The sequence below is a fragment of the Bos indicus x Bos taurus genome, chromosome 18, assembly GCF_003369695.1.
Source record: "Bos indicus x Bos taurus breed Angus x Brahman F1 hybrid chromosome 18, Bos_hybrid_MaternalHap_v2.0, whole genome shotgun sequence".
Taxonomy (NCBI): Eukaryota; Metazoa; Chordata; class Mammalia; order Artiodactyla; family Bovidae; genus Bos; species Bos indicus x Bos taurus.
The window spans coordinates 14481101-14493178 of NC_040093.1; the positions used below are offsets into that span (position 1 = coordinate 14481101).

Consider the following 12078-nt stretch of genomic DNA (forward strand, 5'->3'; position numbering starts at 1 on the left):
CCATTTTTTAAGAGTTTTTTTCTTTCAAGCAGTTTTGAGGTTCACAGCAAAATTGAGCAGAAAGTAAGAGCTCCCATATTCCCCTCGCTCCCCAAAGCCTCCCCTCCTATCAGCATCACACATCAGAGTAGTACATTTGTTAGAATTGCTGTCTACGCTGACACATTGTAGTTTACATTTAGGATTCATATTTCAATATTTTCTCCTCGCAGCAAGTCAGCAACTTCATCAAACCGCAGGTGTGTCCTCTGTGTTCTTGGACTTTAGTCGGATTAACCTAGATAATGCATGTAACACTGTACATGTTTACCTGTTTCTTGCACAGAGTAGGCACACAAAAAACATTTGCCGATAGAATTAGTATTGTGTGCACTTTGTCTGAAGAGGGGCTTCCCAGGTAAAGAATCTGCCTGCATTGCAGGAGGCCTGGGTTTGATCCCTGGGTTGGGAAGATCCCCTGGAGGAGGGCATGGCAACCTACTCCCCTATTCTTGGCTGGAGAATCCCCATGGGCAGAAGAGCCTGGTGGGATACAGTGCATGGGGTCACAAAGAGTCTGACAGGACTGAGTGACTAAGCACACACACATGTCCGAAGAGACTCGGGCTTTAGGAAGCAGAGCTGAACTTCGAAGGTCCCGCCTCTGCTTCCCTGTTCCTGCCCTTTTCTGCTCCCCGCCTCCAGGGCCTCATTCACACTCCGCTCTCCAGGGCCACGGTGAAGCAATTTCCGCCCTAAGAAGGGTGGGGCTTCCGTCTCCTGCTCTCGCGAGTACTGCTGGTCGAGAAAGGGCGGGCTGGCCGCCTTTCTTCCGTGTCCTTCCTCTGAGCTCCTGGTCACAGTTCCGCCCTTACTAGCCCCACCTTCGGCCAGAAAAGCCACTTCCACTCGGAAAAAGGGGTCGTCCCGCTGGAGGCGCCGGTCTATTTCCTGCCCAGCCAGTTTCCCCGTAACTTCCGCCAGGAGATGCAGCCTCCGCCGCTATTCGTTCCATTCCACGATTGATGCAAACGAAACTAGATTCCCTCCTGCTCGAGATTAGAGCTCCTCACTCTATCTCGCTGCAGGAGAAAGAAGAGCGAGGAGGAAAAAAGCTTCCACCCTCCCACCAAACCCGCCCATGTCCGCGGAGGTGAAGCCGCCTTTGCCCTGAGAGAGGTGGAGCCAGCTTTTTTTGTAAACCCGTTCTCGCGAGCTCTAGGAACTCTCGCGATAACTGACGCCCGACTTGTGCGCCCGGGAAACCCCGTTGCTCCCTTTCCCCTGGCTGGCAGCGCGGAGGCCGCACGGTAAGAAGAGTGCTCCGAAACGACCCGGGCGCGCGGAGTCGGGGCTCGGTTTCCGAGCCCGAGGCACGTGCCTGGGAGCTCCGGGGCACCCGCGTGGGGCCGTCCCGCCCCCTAGAGCCGCGGCCACGTGCGAGCGGCAGGTCTGGACATGTCTGACCCGCGCGGTCCGGAAACCGCGGCTGGGCCAGGTGGACACCCGGGAAAGCGCGGGTGGCGTGGAGGGCAGAATCAGGTGTTTGCTACATACAGCGTCTTCACAAACGGGGTCAGGCAGTGTTAATGCGCCCCAAAGAGACCGTGGTCATCGGTAAGCTCTGTAAGACCCTCAGGCGCCGGGGCCTCTAAAGCGGGGAATTGCAAGTAGGGCCTTCGGAAAGTAAGGGGAGTGCGGCGGTTCCGTCGCCGTGGGGCTGGGCCCCGACCGTTGGCAGTCTTCTCCATCCATCCTGTGTTCTCATGCTCGATCTTGCCCGCAGATGCCTGGAGTTACTGTAAAAGATGTCAACCAGCAGGAGTTCGTCAGAGCTCTGGCAGCCTTCCTCAAAAAGTGAGTGTGGGGACTGGGTGGGGGTCGAGTGGGTGGGGGCTCTGGTCTTGCCCGACGCCTCTGGGCCCTCGGGCTTTCTTTTTCTGGCTGGGGGAGCTTGTTGGAGGTTAGTGTGGAGTCCACTCTTTGTACATGAGGCCTGGGTTGTGTTTGAGTTTCAGTATTTTTCCTGTTGTGGGGCACATTGGGCTCCTGGTGGTGTATAGTTGTGCTGACGGAAGGGAATTGGGATGGAGTTTGTGGAGGCTCCTGAATTGTGCCTTTCTGGCTGTCCTGGTCCCAGGTCCGGGAAGCTGAAAGTCCCTGAATGGGTGGACACCGTCAAGCTGGCCAAGCATAAAGAACTTGCTCCCTACGATGAGAACTGGTTCTACACACGAGCTGGTGAGGAACTGGGGCCTTTGGATGGGGCGTGGAGGGCGGGGTGTCCCCTTTGTGAGGTCTTACTTTTCCCCCAGAAATTCCGAGAGAAATATTTGACTGTCATTGCGTGCTTTGTGTGATGTAGGGTAATTTTGTGTTGTGATATTTGTTCATTTGTAAGCAATTTTACGTGAGGACCCTTGCTTTCCTCGGAGCCTCAAGGGAATCCCAGGGACAATGAATAAAGTGTTCATCTTTTGCCTAGAGGTAGTTCGTTTTCTAGAGAGTCGTTGTGCTTTCAGTTTGTTTCCTGTTTTCATTCAGGTCATCACACTAGCCTATCTCCTCTTTAACAAGATGTTCATAACAAAGGGGTTGGAAATGTGACCCAGTTATTCTAAATCTTGACAAGTCTCAAGTGCTCAGAAAACGTTATGGTCACCCTGTACCACCTCCTTCTCTTAGCCTTTTATTAATCCTTCAGTAAGGACTGACTTAAGTATAGCCCCTGACTGCACAGTGTTAGTACTGTCTTGTCTGTCTTTTTAATGATTGAAGTTTCTCCTGTGTCCCCCATGAAGCTTATTTTGGGAGTGGGGGATGGGATTCAGCCCTGGATTGTTCCAAGGCAGCAGCCTCTGCACAGGCCTTCACTATGGCCTCCCAGCCTCTCCACTCCCAAGCCTTCCTCCTCTGTAAAGTGGGTTCTGTCCTGACCACAGCTTGTCTCCATGTGGGAAGCAGAGTTTAGAAGTTGACAAAACTCCAGCATGACTTTGAGAAGAGCTGGCCTTGGTCAAGTTGCCCAGTACCTCAGAACATGAAGTGTTTGTAGTCTGAGCCCTGATGACTGTGAGGTGAGTGGGGTAGGTAGCTTATCCACCTACTCACTTCAGTGTTTTTAGAAAGAAAGATGGGGAGTGGGACAGCGTGGACAAGACCGCCACTGCCACCCCATCCATCCATCTTGGCAAGCAAGGTTTGTGTGGTCCTGACTGCTTTTTTGTGATGCCCAAAATTTGGAGAGAGAGTAGTTTTTCTCATTTCGTGGGTGAATATGCACGTGTTATATAATCTGTACCTAACAGAAACCTCCCGTATAGGGACTGGTGGTAGCTGATTCACTGTTGATGTCAGAGTGGGCAAGACATGAGGTGTGCCTGCTCCTGAGACCACAACCCACTCGGCCTTGTCATCACTTGGAGTTGGTGGTGGGCAGCTGTCTTCCCTTGGCAACATTCTGTACTTTGAGTTTCTAGGTAGCGGGAGGTTGGGGGGTGGGGAAAGGCCGTGGGTAATACACACCTCGTTGAGCCTGCTGGTCATCTCTGCAGTTGCTGTGGCCCTTTCTGTCCATTGTGTACCTTCCCTAACATCTCACACTGGGTGTGTGCCCTCTGCCTGCCCTGCTGGTCTCCCTCTGGATTTCCAGAGCCCCCTTTTGACTGGACTTTCCCAGCTGGCCTAGTGGCACAGATAGCAGTTCTAGACCGAGGTTTGTCAGGGCACAGACATGGTTACTCGTTTACAGTCACAGCAGAGGCGAGGGTTGGAGCTATGACAGACTACTGTCTGGCCCTTAACAGGAAAAGTTTGCCAACCTCTATTGAAATCTGGAGTGCTCCCACTGAGTTTGTTCAGTTCATACTCCTTAGAGGAGAGTCATGCAAGATAACTTGTTTGCCCAGGAGGAGACTGAGGTACTGACAGATGAAGACCCTGGGAGGGTGTGGCAGGCTGATCTCAGGTGTAGATTACAGGGGCAGGGTAGGTGACAGGGCCTTCTAAGGGTGGTCTGGAAGAGCTGCGGTTATCTGTAGGGATGAATCGCCTCCAGGCAGTGGTGTTGGGGCCAGTGTGTGAGGGATGAGGTGTGGAGATGAACCGTTTCAGGAGAGCAGGGACCTCTGAGGGGAGGAGCAGGGTCAGGGGAGACATTAAGGGCTTTGAATGGGGCACTACATCGTAACCTGGGTAGACACGAGTGCTCAGATGGGCCTGCTTGAGAGGGAGGTAAGGATACGGTGTGTGTCTGGCAGTGAGTGAGCCGCTGCTGGATGGGGCACCTGAATCCCTTCTCCCCGCCACCCCATTTCTTCCTCCCCCCCCCCCCCCCCCCAGTGCCATACAGCTTGCAAAATCTTCGGTCCCTGCCTGTGGATTGAACCCAGGCTCTGGGCAGTGAGCAGAGTCCTAACCCCTGGACTGCCAGAGAATTCCCACTGAATTGTAAGGTGGAGGCCAGTCCCAGTCTGAGCAGTTTCCTTTTCCCGCCTTAGGATTCAGTGGGTCAGGATGGAGCCATGAACGTGAAATTAACACGGGCTGTTGGTTTGCTAGGCTGTGAAGACTTGTTTGGTCTGCCGTTTGCCAAGTGGAGTATGACCTGCCCCCTCATCCACTTTGGGGCCCAACAAGACACCTAGCTGGGGTTTGGGGGTGCTGCGTGGTTCCTCCTACAGTTTGAGGCAGGAGTGACTCCTCATCTGGGTCTCCTAAAGGGAGCAGAAGGATGCCTTTGGAGGGGCTGAAGGAAAAGCCATTTGTGGCAAAACCTCGTTCATTGAGGCCATCATAAACACCATTGGGGTGGCCTGGATTTGTGCCCTTACAGCTCTCCTTCAGGAGGAGGGGCTGGGGCCTCGGCCTAGGTCTGAAGGGCTGAGGAGAGGAGGTAAAAGGGGTCAGTGTTTCTGTAGAACTCAATATTTTGACTGTTAATTCCAATTTGTGAAGTTAATACTCCTGCTCTCCCTTGTAACGGGTCAGAAAAATAACCTGCACAAACTGCTGTGATGTGGGGGGGACCTGGTACCTGCCACACCAGGTGGTCGGGGCAGGAGGCCATTGCCATGCCACTTGGCTTATGGGAGTTAGTTCCTCGACCAGGGGTTGAACCCAGGCCCTTGGCAGTGAGAAAGCAGGATCCTAACCGCTGGACCACCAGGGATGTCCCCCACACCTGCTAGTCGTAGTGGTGTTAAGTTGGGCTTTGTTGGGAGTTTGTTCTCTCCCTTTCGCTGCTGGGACTGGAGTACGTTGTCCCCATGAGTACCGTGCCACTAACCACTAGACATGGGTGGGCTGTGTCACAGCTGATGTGGAGCCATGTTGGGATTCAAACTCCAGCTATGAGGCACTCACCCCTTTCCGTGGTGAGATTGGGCTGAGTGCTGTCCTGCTTCGGCAAAATTCACGTCTAGTGTGCAGCCTCTTCTGGGTGTTGGTGAAATTGGGGGTGTTCATCTTAACCCTTCTGTGGGGCTCTCATGCCTTCCATAGCCCAAGTGGAGAGCGGGTCTCCACATGGAACCAGGGCATGGCCAGACAGGTGTCGGTGGCGGGGGAGGTGGCCACTGGGCATCTGCACTGGTCTTGAAGGCCATTTTTCCATGAGGTTACTCCCTTGGCAGAAAGGTTGAGGGAAGGGGGCATCTTATAAGAGGTGAGTCTTTTGATCCTGGCAGTGGGTAGGCTGCTTGATGCCTGGAAGAGGGTCAGAACCCTGGTATAGAGGATGGCATGACTTCCTTGGTAGCTCAGACAGTAAAGCATCTGCCCACAATGCGGGAGACCTATGTTCAATCCCTGGATTGGGAAGATCCCCTGGAGAAGGAAATGTCAACCCACTCCAGTATTCTTACCTGGAAAATTCCATGGATGGAGGAGCCTGGTAGGCTACAGTCGATGGGATCGCAAAGAGTCGGACACGACTGAACGACTTCACTGGCATCTGTCGGCAGGTGGTCACAGTGCAAATCATGGGGACAGAGAGAACCAAGGAGAGTGATGTAAAGGGAGCAGGGCCAGAGGCAGTGATACCAGGGAGAGGCTGCTCAGTGGTCCTGGTGAAGTGGCCCGTGATAGGCCCCTGTAGCCTGTGTCCGCATCTGGAGGTGGGCCGACAATGGGCTGTGTGCAGGAACTGCCTTGGGAGGGGCAGCTGGAGGGGAGGAGGAGCCCACCCCAGCTCTTGACACAGGAGGGTCGTGGACATGGTCCAGTGCCCTGTGACTCTTGGCAGCAAGTCATTATTGAGAAAATAACTTCTGACTCATTTTCAGGACCTGGGAGAATCTTAACGTGCGGGGATCTGGAGTCTCTACCCTTGAGCTTTCATCCAAGTAGGGCCATGTGGTGGCCAGCATCTGGGCCCCAGCTCTTTCAAACCTCAGTGGCTCCCTGAGGTAGAAAACCAGAAGCTTCTGCAGGGCTGTCTGTTCCTCCAGAGCAGCCACACTATCAGGCTGGCTCCAGAGGCCATCTTAGTACTCACAGGAGAGAGCGTAAAAGCAGGTGGCACAGGGCCTGGCGTTCCAGTTGAACAGGAGAGATTTCCAAGGAGACTGGCCAGGGGACTTGCCCGAGCCAGTCTAGGGCTAGAAACCCCAGTCCACAGAGCAGGTTGACGTACCTTCCAGGTTGGGATTGTCCATGGCGTTAGGATGTCAGCACCGCTGCCATGGTGAACCCGAGCTCTTCAGGGCAGGCCTGGGACAGGGGGCAAGCAGTAGGTCCTTTCTACAACTCTCCAGCCCTGCAGAGTTCCCAGACAGCTGGTTGTGGATGGCCATGGCTTAGACGTTTGCTGGGCTCTGTCCGTGAAACCTCAGGTCTGCCTCACCACTTGGCCAGGGCAGTCACAGCTAAGAAAGTCCCGAGGGCAGCAGGAAATGCCTGGTCACATGGCTGCGACAGTCCCTCCACTGCCGGTCCCCCCAGGCTCCTGAACTAGGGGCAGTGGAGCCTTGTGTGCGTTCTCCTGTTCTCCGTTTCCCCGACTGTAAGATGGTGAGACTCTGCTCCCTGTGGAATTCAATGTGTGACTCTGAGCACGGCCTGTGCCTGAGAAAGGTTCTCAAGCCTCCCTTCCCTCCCACCCAGCTTCCACGGCACGGCACCTGTACCTCCGGGGTGGCGCTGGGGTTGGCTCCATGACCAAGATCTATGGGGGGCGCCAGAGGAACGGCGTCATGCCCAGCCACTTCAGCAGAGGCTCCAAGAGCGTGGCCCGGCGGGTCCTCCAAGCCCTGGAGGGGCTGAAAATGGTGGAAAAGGACCAAGATGGGTAAGCCAGCGAGGGGAAGCTGGGCACGTGAGGGGGCTTGGGGCCAGGTCCCCAGTGGTGCCTGAATGGAGGACCATCCTCCTCTGCCCGTCAGGGAGGTGTCAGGTGTGTCCTGGCCCTCGGGCAGGCAGGGGGTTCAGAAGAGTGAGCAGCCGAGGGGCCTCGCCCCGACCTCTCTGGCTGACTACTCCAGGCTCCAGGAAGGTAATTTAGCGACTGTCTGCTTTCATTAGCCTGCTCGTTAACTTTTCCCAATTGATTTTTCGGGGCTTTTGATCTATTGCTTGCAGAAACGACACCCCATCAGCTCAGGATGAGGGGGGGTTCCCATTGCAGCCTCCAGCTTGTTAGAATGCAGCCGACTGGGGACCTGAGTGGGACTTGGCTGGCGTCATGAGGTCCTGCGGCCAGGCGCCTCCTTGGGAAGCCTGACTTGTGTCCAGGAGAGGCCTGGCCTGGGCCAGGGATGCTGGTGCGAGTCCGCGCTCACCTAGGCCTGTGTGACCCTTCTCTCCCACAGGGGCCGCAAACTGACGCCTCAGGGACAGAGAGATCTGGACAGAATCGCTGGACAGGTGAGTGGGGACTTCAGTCACCACCCAGGGGCCTCTGGAGCCTGGATTTTGACAGTTTCCTCCTCTGGAGGGTACAGCCAGGGAAGCAGGGGTGCAGGAGAAAGAACGTTTCTAACAGACTTCCCTTCATGGGGGCTGGGAGACAGGTTGGAATGCAGGGCCCTGGGTGAAGGGAGCCCCGGGCCTGGGTGCAGCCAGCTGGGTCTCTTCTGCAGGGCACGTTCCCTCACAGGGCACGTTCCCTCGCAGGCCAGTCTGTCTCCCCAGGTCAGCCTTCTAATTCTGACTGCAGGGTTTCTTCCTTACTCCTGATAAGGGGCATCAGGCAGGGTGCCCAGAACCTGGCCTCCGTGTGGAGGCCGACTGACTAGGCACCCTGGGCCAGTCTCCCTGTCTGGGGTAGTGCTCTCAGCCACCTCACAAGGTAGTGGCGAGGATTCCTGAGCTGCAGCAGCAGGAGCCCCGGGGCCTGGCATGAAGCTGTTGTTGGTTTTCTTCTTTGTGTGTTGTTGACTTAGGCCCCCTGGGAGCCTTGGACTGTGGAGTCCCTTAGTTTCTCAGTGGCAGACAAGAGTGGCATATTCAGCCGTCTGGGAGCGGGAGGTGGCCTGGCAGGCGGTAGGGACAGTGCAGGGCCTGGCACCAGCAGCAGTGTGGATTGGGTTAATGGGCAGAGGTCAGAATCATACTACAGTGCTCTCGTGAGTCCCGGTTTCTGCTTCTGTAAAAGGGGGAAGTGCCCGAGGCTGTGAGCCTCTGGTGAGATCAATACATAGGAAACCACAAGTCAGGAGGCCTGGTGCCCCCTGGTTAGTGGGGAGCTTCGGTGAAGTGCCCCAGCACAGGGCCACAGCTGATCGTAACTATTTGTCTATCTTTCCCACAGGTGGCAGCTGCCAACAAGAAGCATTAGAACAAATGATGCTGGGTTAATAAATTGCCTCGTTCGTAACCCCGGTCTGGGTCTCCTGTTTTGGGGGGTGGGGCAGGAGGACGGAGTGCTTCCCTTCCTTTGTGAAAGAGGCGCCAGGGGCTTCCTGGATCGCTGTAGTACTCAGCAGCCCCAGAAGCCTGAGGCCTGGCTTCCAGATTCAAACGGGTTCTACCCCAAGTGGGCAAGGTGCTGGTGCGCGACCCAGGGCCTTTGCGTGTCCGCAGAGCAAGTCTCCAAAAAAAGAAACTGAAAGTTCAAGCAGTGGCCCTGCTGGAGCAAAGCAGGAGGGGCCCTGGGGCTCAAGTGCTGCTTCCCTGGAAGGAAGTGGGCAGGGGCAGCCGCCCTCACTCCGGGCGGTCCTTGTGTGCCTTCCGCCCAAGGTTTTGACCTCTGCCTCTGTGCACTTCCTTTCCCTGATCTACTTGGGATCCCTAGCCTGGGCCCTGCTATACCCCCTTCAACCAGGGGAAGCTGCAGCATGGACCCAGTTGGGACCAGGGTGCTAACTTCCTTCCCCAGGGGAGGGATGTAACACCTGCACAGAGGCTGTGGTCTGGGGCCCGCTCCGTGCCCTGCCCCCTCTGGGTCTCCGTGGTGATTGGCTCTTGGCATTGATGGGACCTTCCCTGGTAGCTCAGACGGTAAAGAATGCTTCCCTTGCAGAAGGGAATGGCTGCCCACTCCAGTATTACTGCCTGGACAATTCCATGGACAGAGGAACCTGGTAGGCTCCAGTCCATGGGGTCACAGAGTCAGACACTGAGCAGCTTTGAATCTTAGAGGGAGAAGCCTTACCACCCTAAGAACCAGGCCCACCTCCCAGCTGGGGAAAGCCAAAATGCTGAGGCTAACCTGTCTAGGCCACAACCCCTGAGGTTCCTCCACCCTAAGTTACCACTGAGATCAGACCTAGTGCCATGCCTGACTTCTGGACTCGGAGTGACATGGGTTTGAGTTCCACTACTGCCCATAATTGCTACGATCCTGAGCAGCTTACCCTCAGCCTGCTCTTGTTTGTAAAGCTACTTATTCCTGCCTGAGGGATTCTGGGAGAGTCCCTGTCGGCTCAAAGCCGCATACCTGGTGTACCGAGATGTTCCAAGTGAAAATACCAGACCACGGAGTCACAGACCTTTGGTACTACTGCCCCCAGCTCAAAGTTGTCAGGGCTGGGAGTTACTGATGTGAACACTAGACTACAGCCTACCAGTGTTTCTACCCGAGTACTCCAGTCACTCTAGTGTCCGAAACCTTGTGACCCCACGGACTGCAGCGCTCCAGGCTTCCCTGTCCATCGCCAACTCCTGGAGCTTACTCAAACTTACCCATCATGTAGGTGATGCCATTCAGCCATCTCATCCTCTGTCTTCCCTTCGGCCTTCAATCTTTGCCAGCATCTGTCTTTTCCAGTGAGTCAGTTCTTCGCATCAGGTGGCCAAAGTAATTGGAGTTTTAGCTTCAGCATCAGTCCTTCCAATGAATATTCAGGACTGATTTACTTTAGGATGCGCTGGATCTCCTTGCAGTCCAAGGGACTTGGAAGAGACTCCTCCAACACCACAGTTCAAAGGTGTCAATTTTTTGGGACTCAGCATCTTTTTGGTCCAACTGTCAAATTCATACATGACTGCTGGAAAAAACCATAGCTTTGCCTAGACAGACCTTTGTTGGTAAAGTCATGTCTCTGCTTTTTAACATGCTGTCTAGGTTGGTCATAGCTTTTCTTCCAAGGAGCAAGCGTTTTTTAATTTCCTGGCTGTAGTCACCATCTGCAGTGATTTTGGAGCCCAAGAAAGTCTGTCACTGTTTCCATTGTTTCCTCATCTATTTGCCATGAAGTGATGGGACCGCATGCCATAATCTTACTTTTCTGAGTGTTGAGTTTTAAGCCAACTTTTTCACTCTGCTCTTCATCAAGAGGCTCTTTAGTACTTCTTCCATTTCTGCCATAAGGGTGGTGTCATCTGTGTATCTAAGGTTATTGATATTTTTCCCAGCAATCTTGATTCCAGCTTGTGCTTCATCCAGCCAGGCATTTCACATGATGTACTCTAAATATTAAGTTAAATAAGCAGGGTGACAATATACAGCCTTGACATACTCCTTTCCCGATTTGGAACCAGTCTGTTCCATGTTCAGTTCTAACTTGCTTCTTGACCTGCATACAGGTTTCTCAGGGGCTTCCCTTGTGGCTCAGCTGGTAAACAATCTGCCTGCAATGCAGGAGACCTGGGTTGGGAAGGTCCCCTGGAGAAGGGAAAGGCTACCCACTGCAGTATTCTGGCCTGGAGAACCCCATGGACTGTATAATCCATGGGGGTCGCAGAGTCAGTCACGACAGAGTCTGAAGTACTAGAGGTGCTGTATAACCATATCACTTAATACTTTTGTGAAGTAGGTGCCCAAACACACCCACTGTTTCAGTTCAGTCGCTCAGTCGTGTCGAACTGCGACCCCATGAAATCACACCAGGCCTCCCTGTCCATCACCAACTCCTGGTGTCCACCCAAACCCATGTCCATTGAGTCAGTGATGCCATCCAACCATCTCATCCTCTGTCGTCCCCTTCTCCTCCTGCCCTCAATCTTACCCAGCATCAGGGTCTTTTCAAATGAGTCAGCTCTTCACATCCAGTGGCCAAAGTATTGGAGTTTCAGCTTCAACATTGTTTGGAGATGGGAAAAAGTAGTCACAGGATGCATGATTTTCCTCATGACCTACAGCTAGGAGGTGGCAAAGCCAGCATTTGGTAGCTACAGCCAGCTACCTGGGCTGTAGCCCCTGAAGGCCTTAGAAATGAGGAAAATGAGACCCAAAGGGTTACACTCCTGGGCATGGCCTTGAGCCAGTCACTCCTTGTTTGGGACCTAAGTTTCCTCTGGTCGATTGAGAATGAAATTTCCCAGAATTGTCCTGGGAATGCAATGCCAAGCATCTGGTTAGCTTGCCCAGTGCCAGATACCAGGGGTGCTGGGTAAGTGGGTCGTGGAAGTGCCCAAACCAGCCTGCCTGAGAGGGCCTGCAATGCGTCGGATGCACCCCTCTGGCCACTGGGGGGCAGTCAAGGTCCTGAAAACCAGCTTGGCCAGGAGTGATGCTGAAAGAGGTGAATTCCCAGGGTTGCAGTGACTGGACCACCCAGGTATCTTCCTACGTGGGAGTCAGAAGGAGGAACTTTAGTACAGAGGGGCTTATAACCCCCTATACAGAGAGGAGCCCAACGGAACACCTGGGTCCCTGGAGGGAAGGGGGGAGGGTCCAAGGGCCAGAGAAGAGGAAGTGTGTCCTAGGAACCCTGCTCT

The 12078-nt window shown here is 54.4% G+C and overlaps 1 protein-coding gene across 2 annotated transcripts; it reads left to right on the top strand.

The window, feature by feature from the left end:
- Positions 1–773: 773 nt before the first annotated feature.
- On the top strand, positions 774–8794 carry RPS19 (ribosomal protein S19). 2 transcript variants are annotated; one of them, XM_027515634.1, is made up of 6 exons: positions 774–1289; positions 1766–1836; positions 2120–2220; positions 7084–7267; positions 7788–7842; positions 8729–8794. In XM_027515634.1, exons 2-6 carry the CDS (start codon positions 1766–1768, stop codon positions 8753–8755), a joined length of 438 nt encoding a protein of 145 aa, XP_027371435.1. In that variant the 5' UTR covers positions 774–1289; the 3' UTR covers positions 8756–8794. The 2 variants fall into 2 exon arrangements, with proteins under 2 accessions (XP_027371435.1, XP_027371436.1); XM_027515635.1 differs by having other exon boundaries at positions 1271–1596.
- Positions 8795–12078: the final 3284 nt, after the last annotated feature.

Bases quoted from the DNA above. Each gene is read 5' to 3' on its own strand.
- RPS19 (XM_027515634.1), top strand. From the start codon at position 1,766: ATGCCTGGAGTTACTGTAAAAGATGTCAACCAGCAGGAGTTCGTCAGA. The intron at 1,837-2,119 runs GTGAGTGTGGGG...TCCTGGTCCCAG, and splicing joins CTGGCAGCCTTCCTCAAAAA to GTCCGGGAAGCTGAAAGTCC. The intron at 7,268-7,787 runs GTAAGCCAGCGA...TCTCTCCCACAG, and splicing joins GTGGAAAAGGACCAAGATGG to GGGCCGCAAACTGACGCCTC.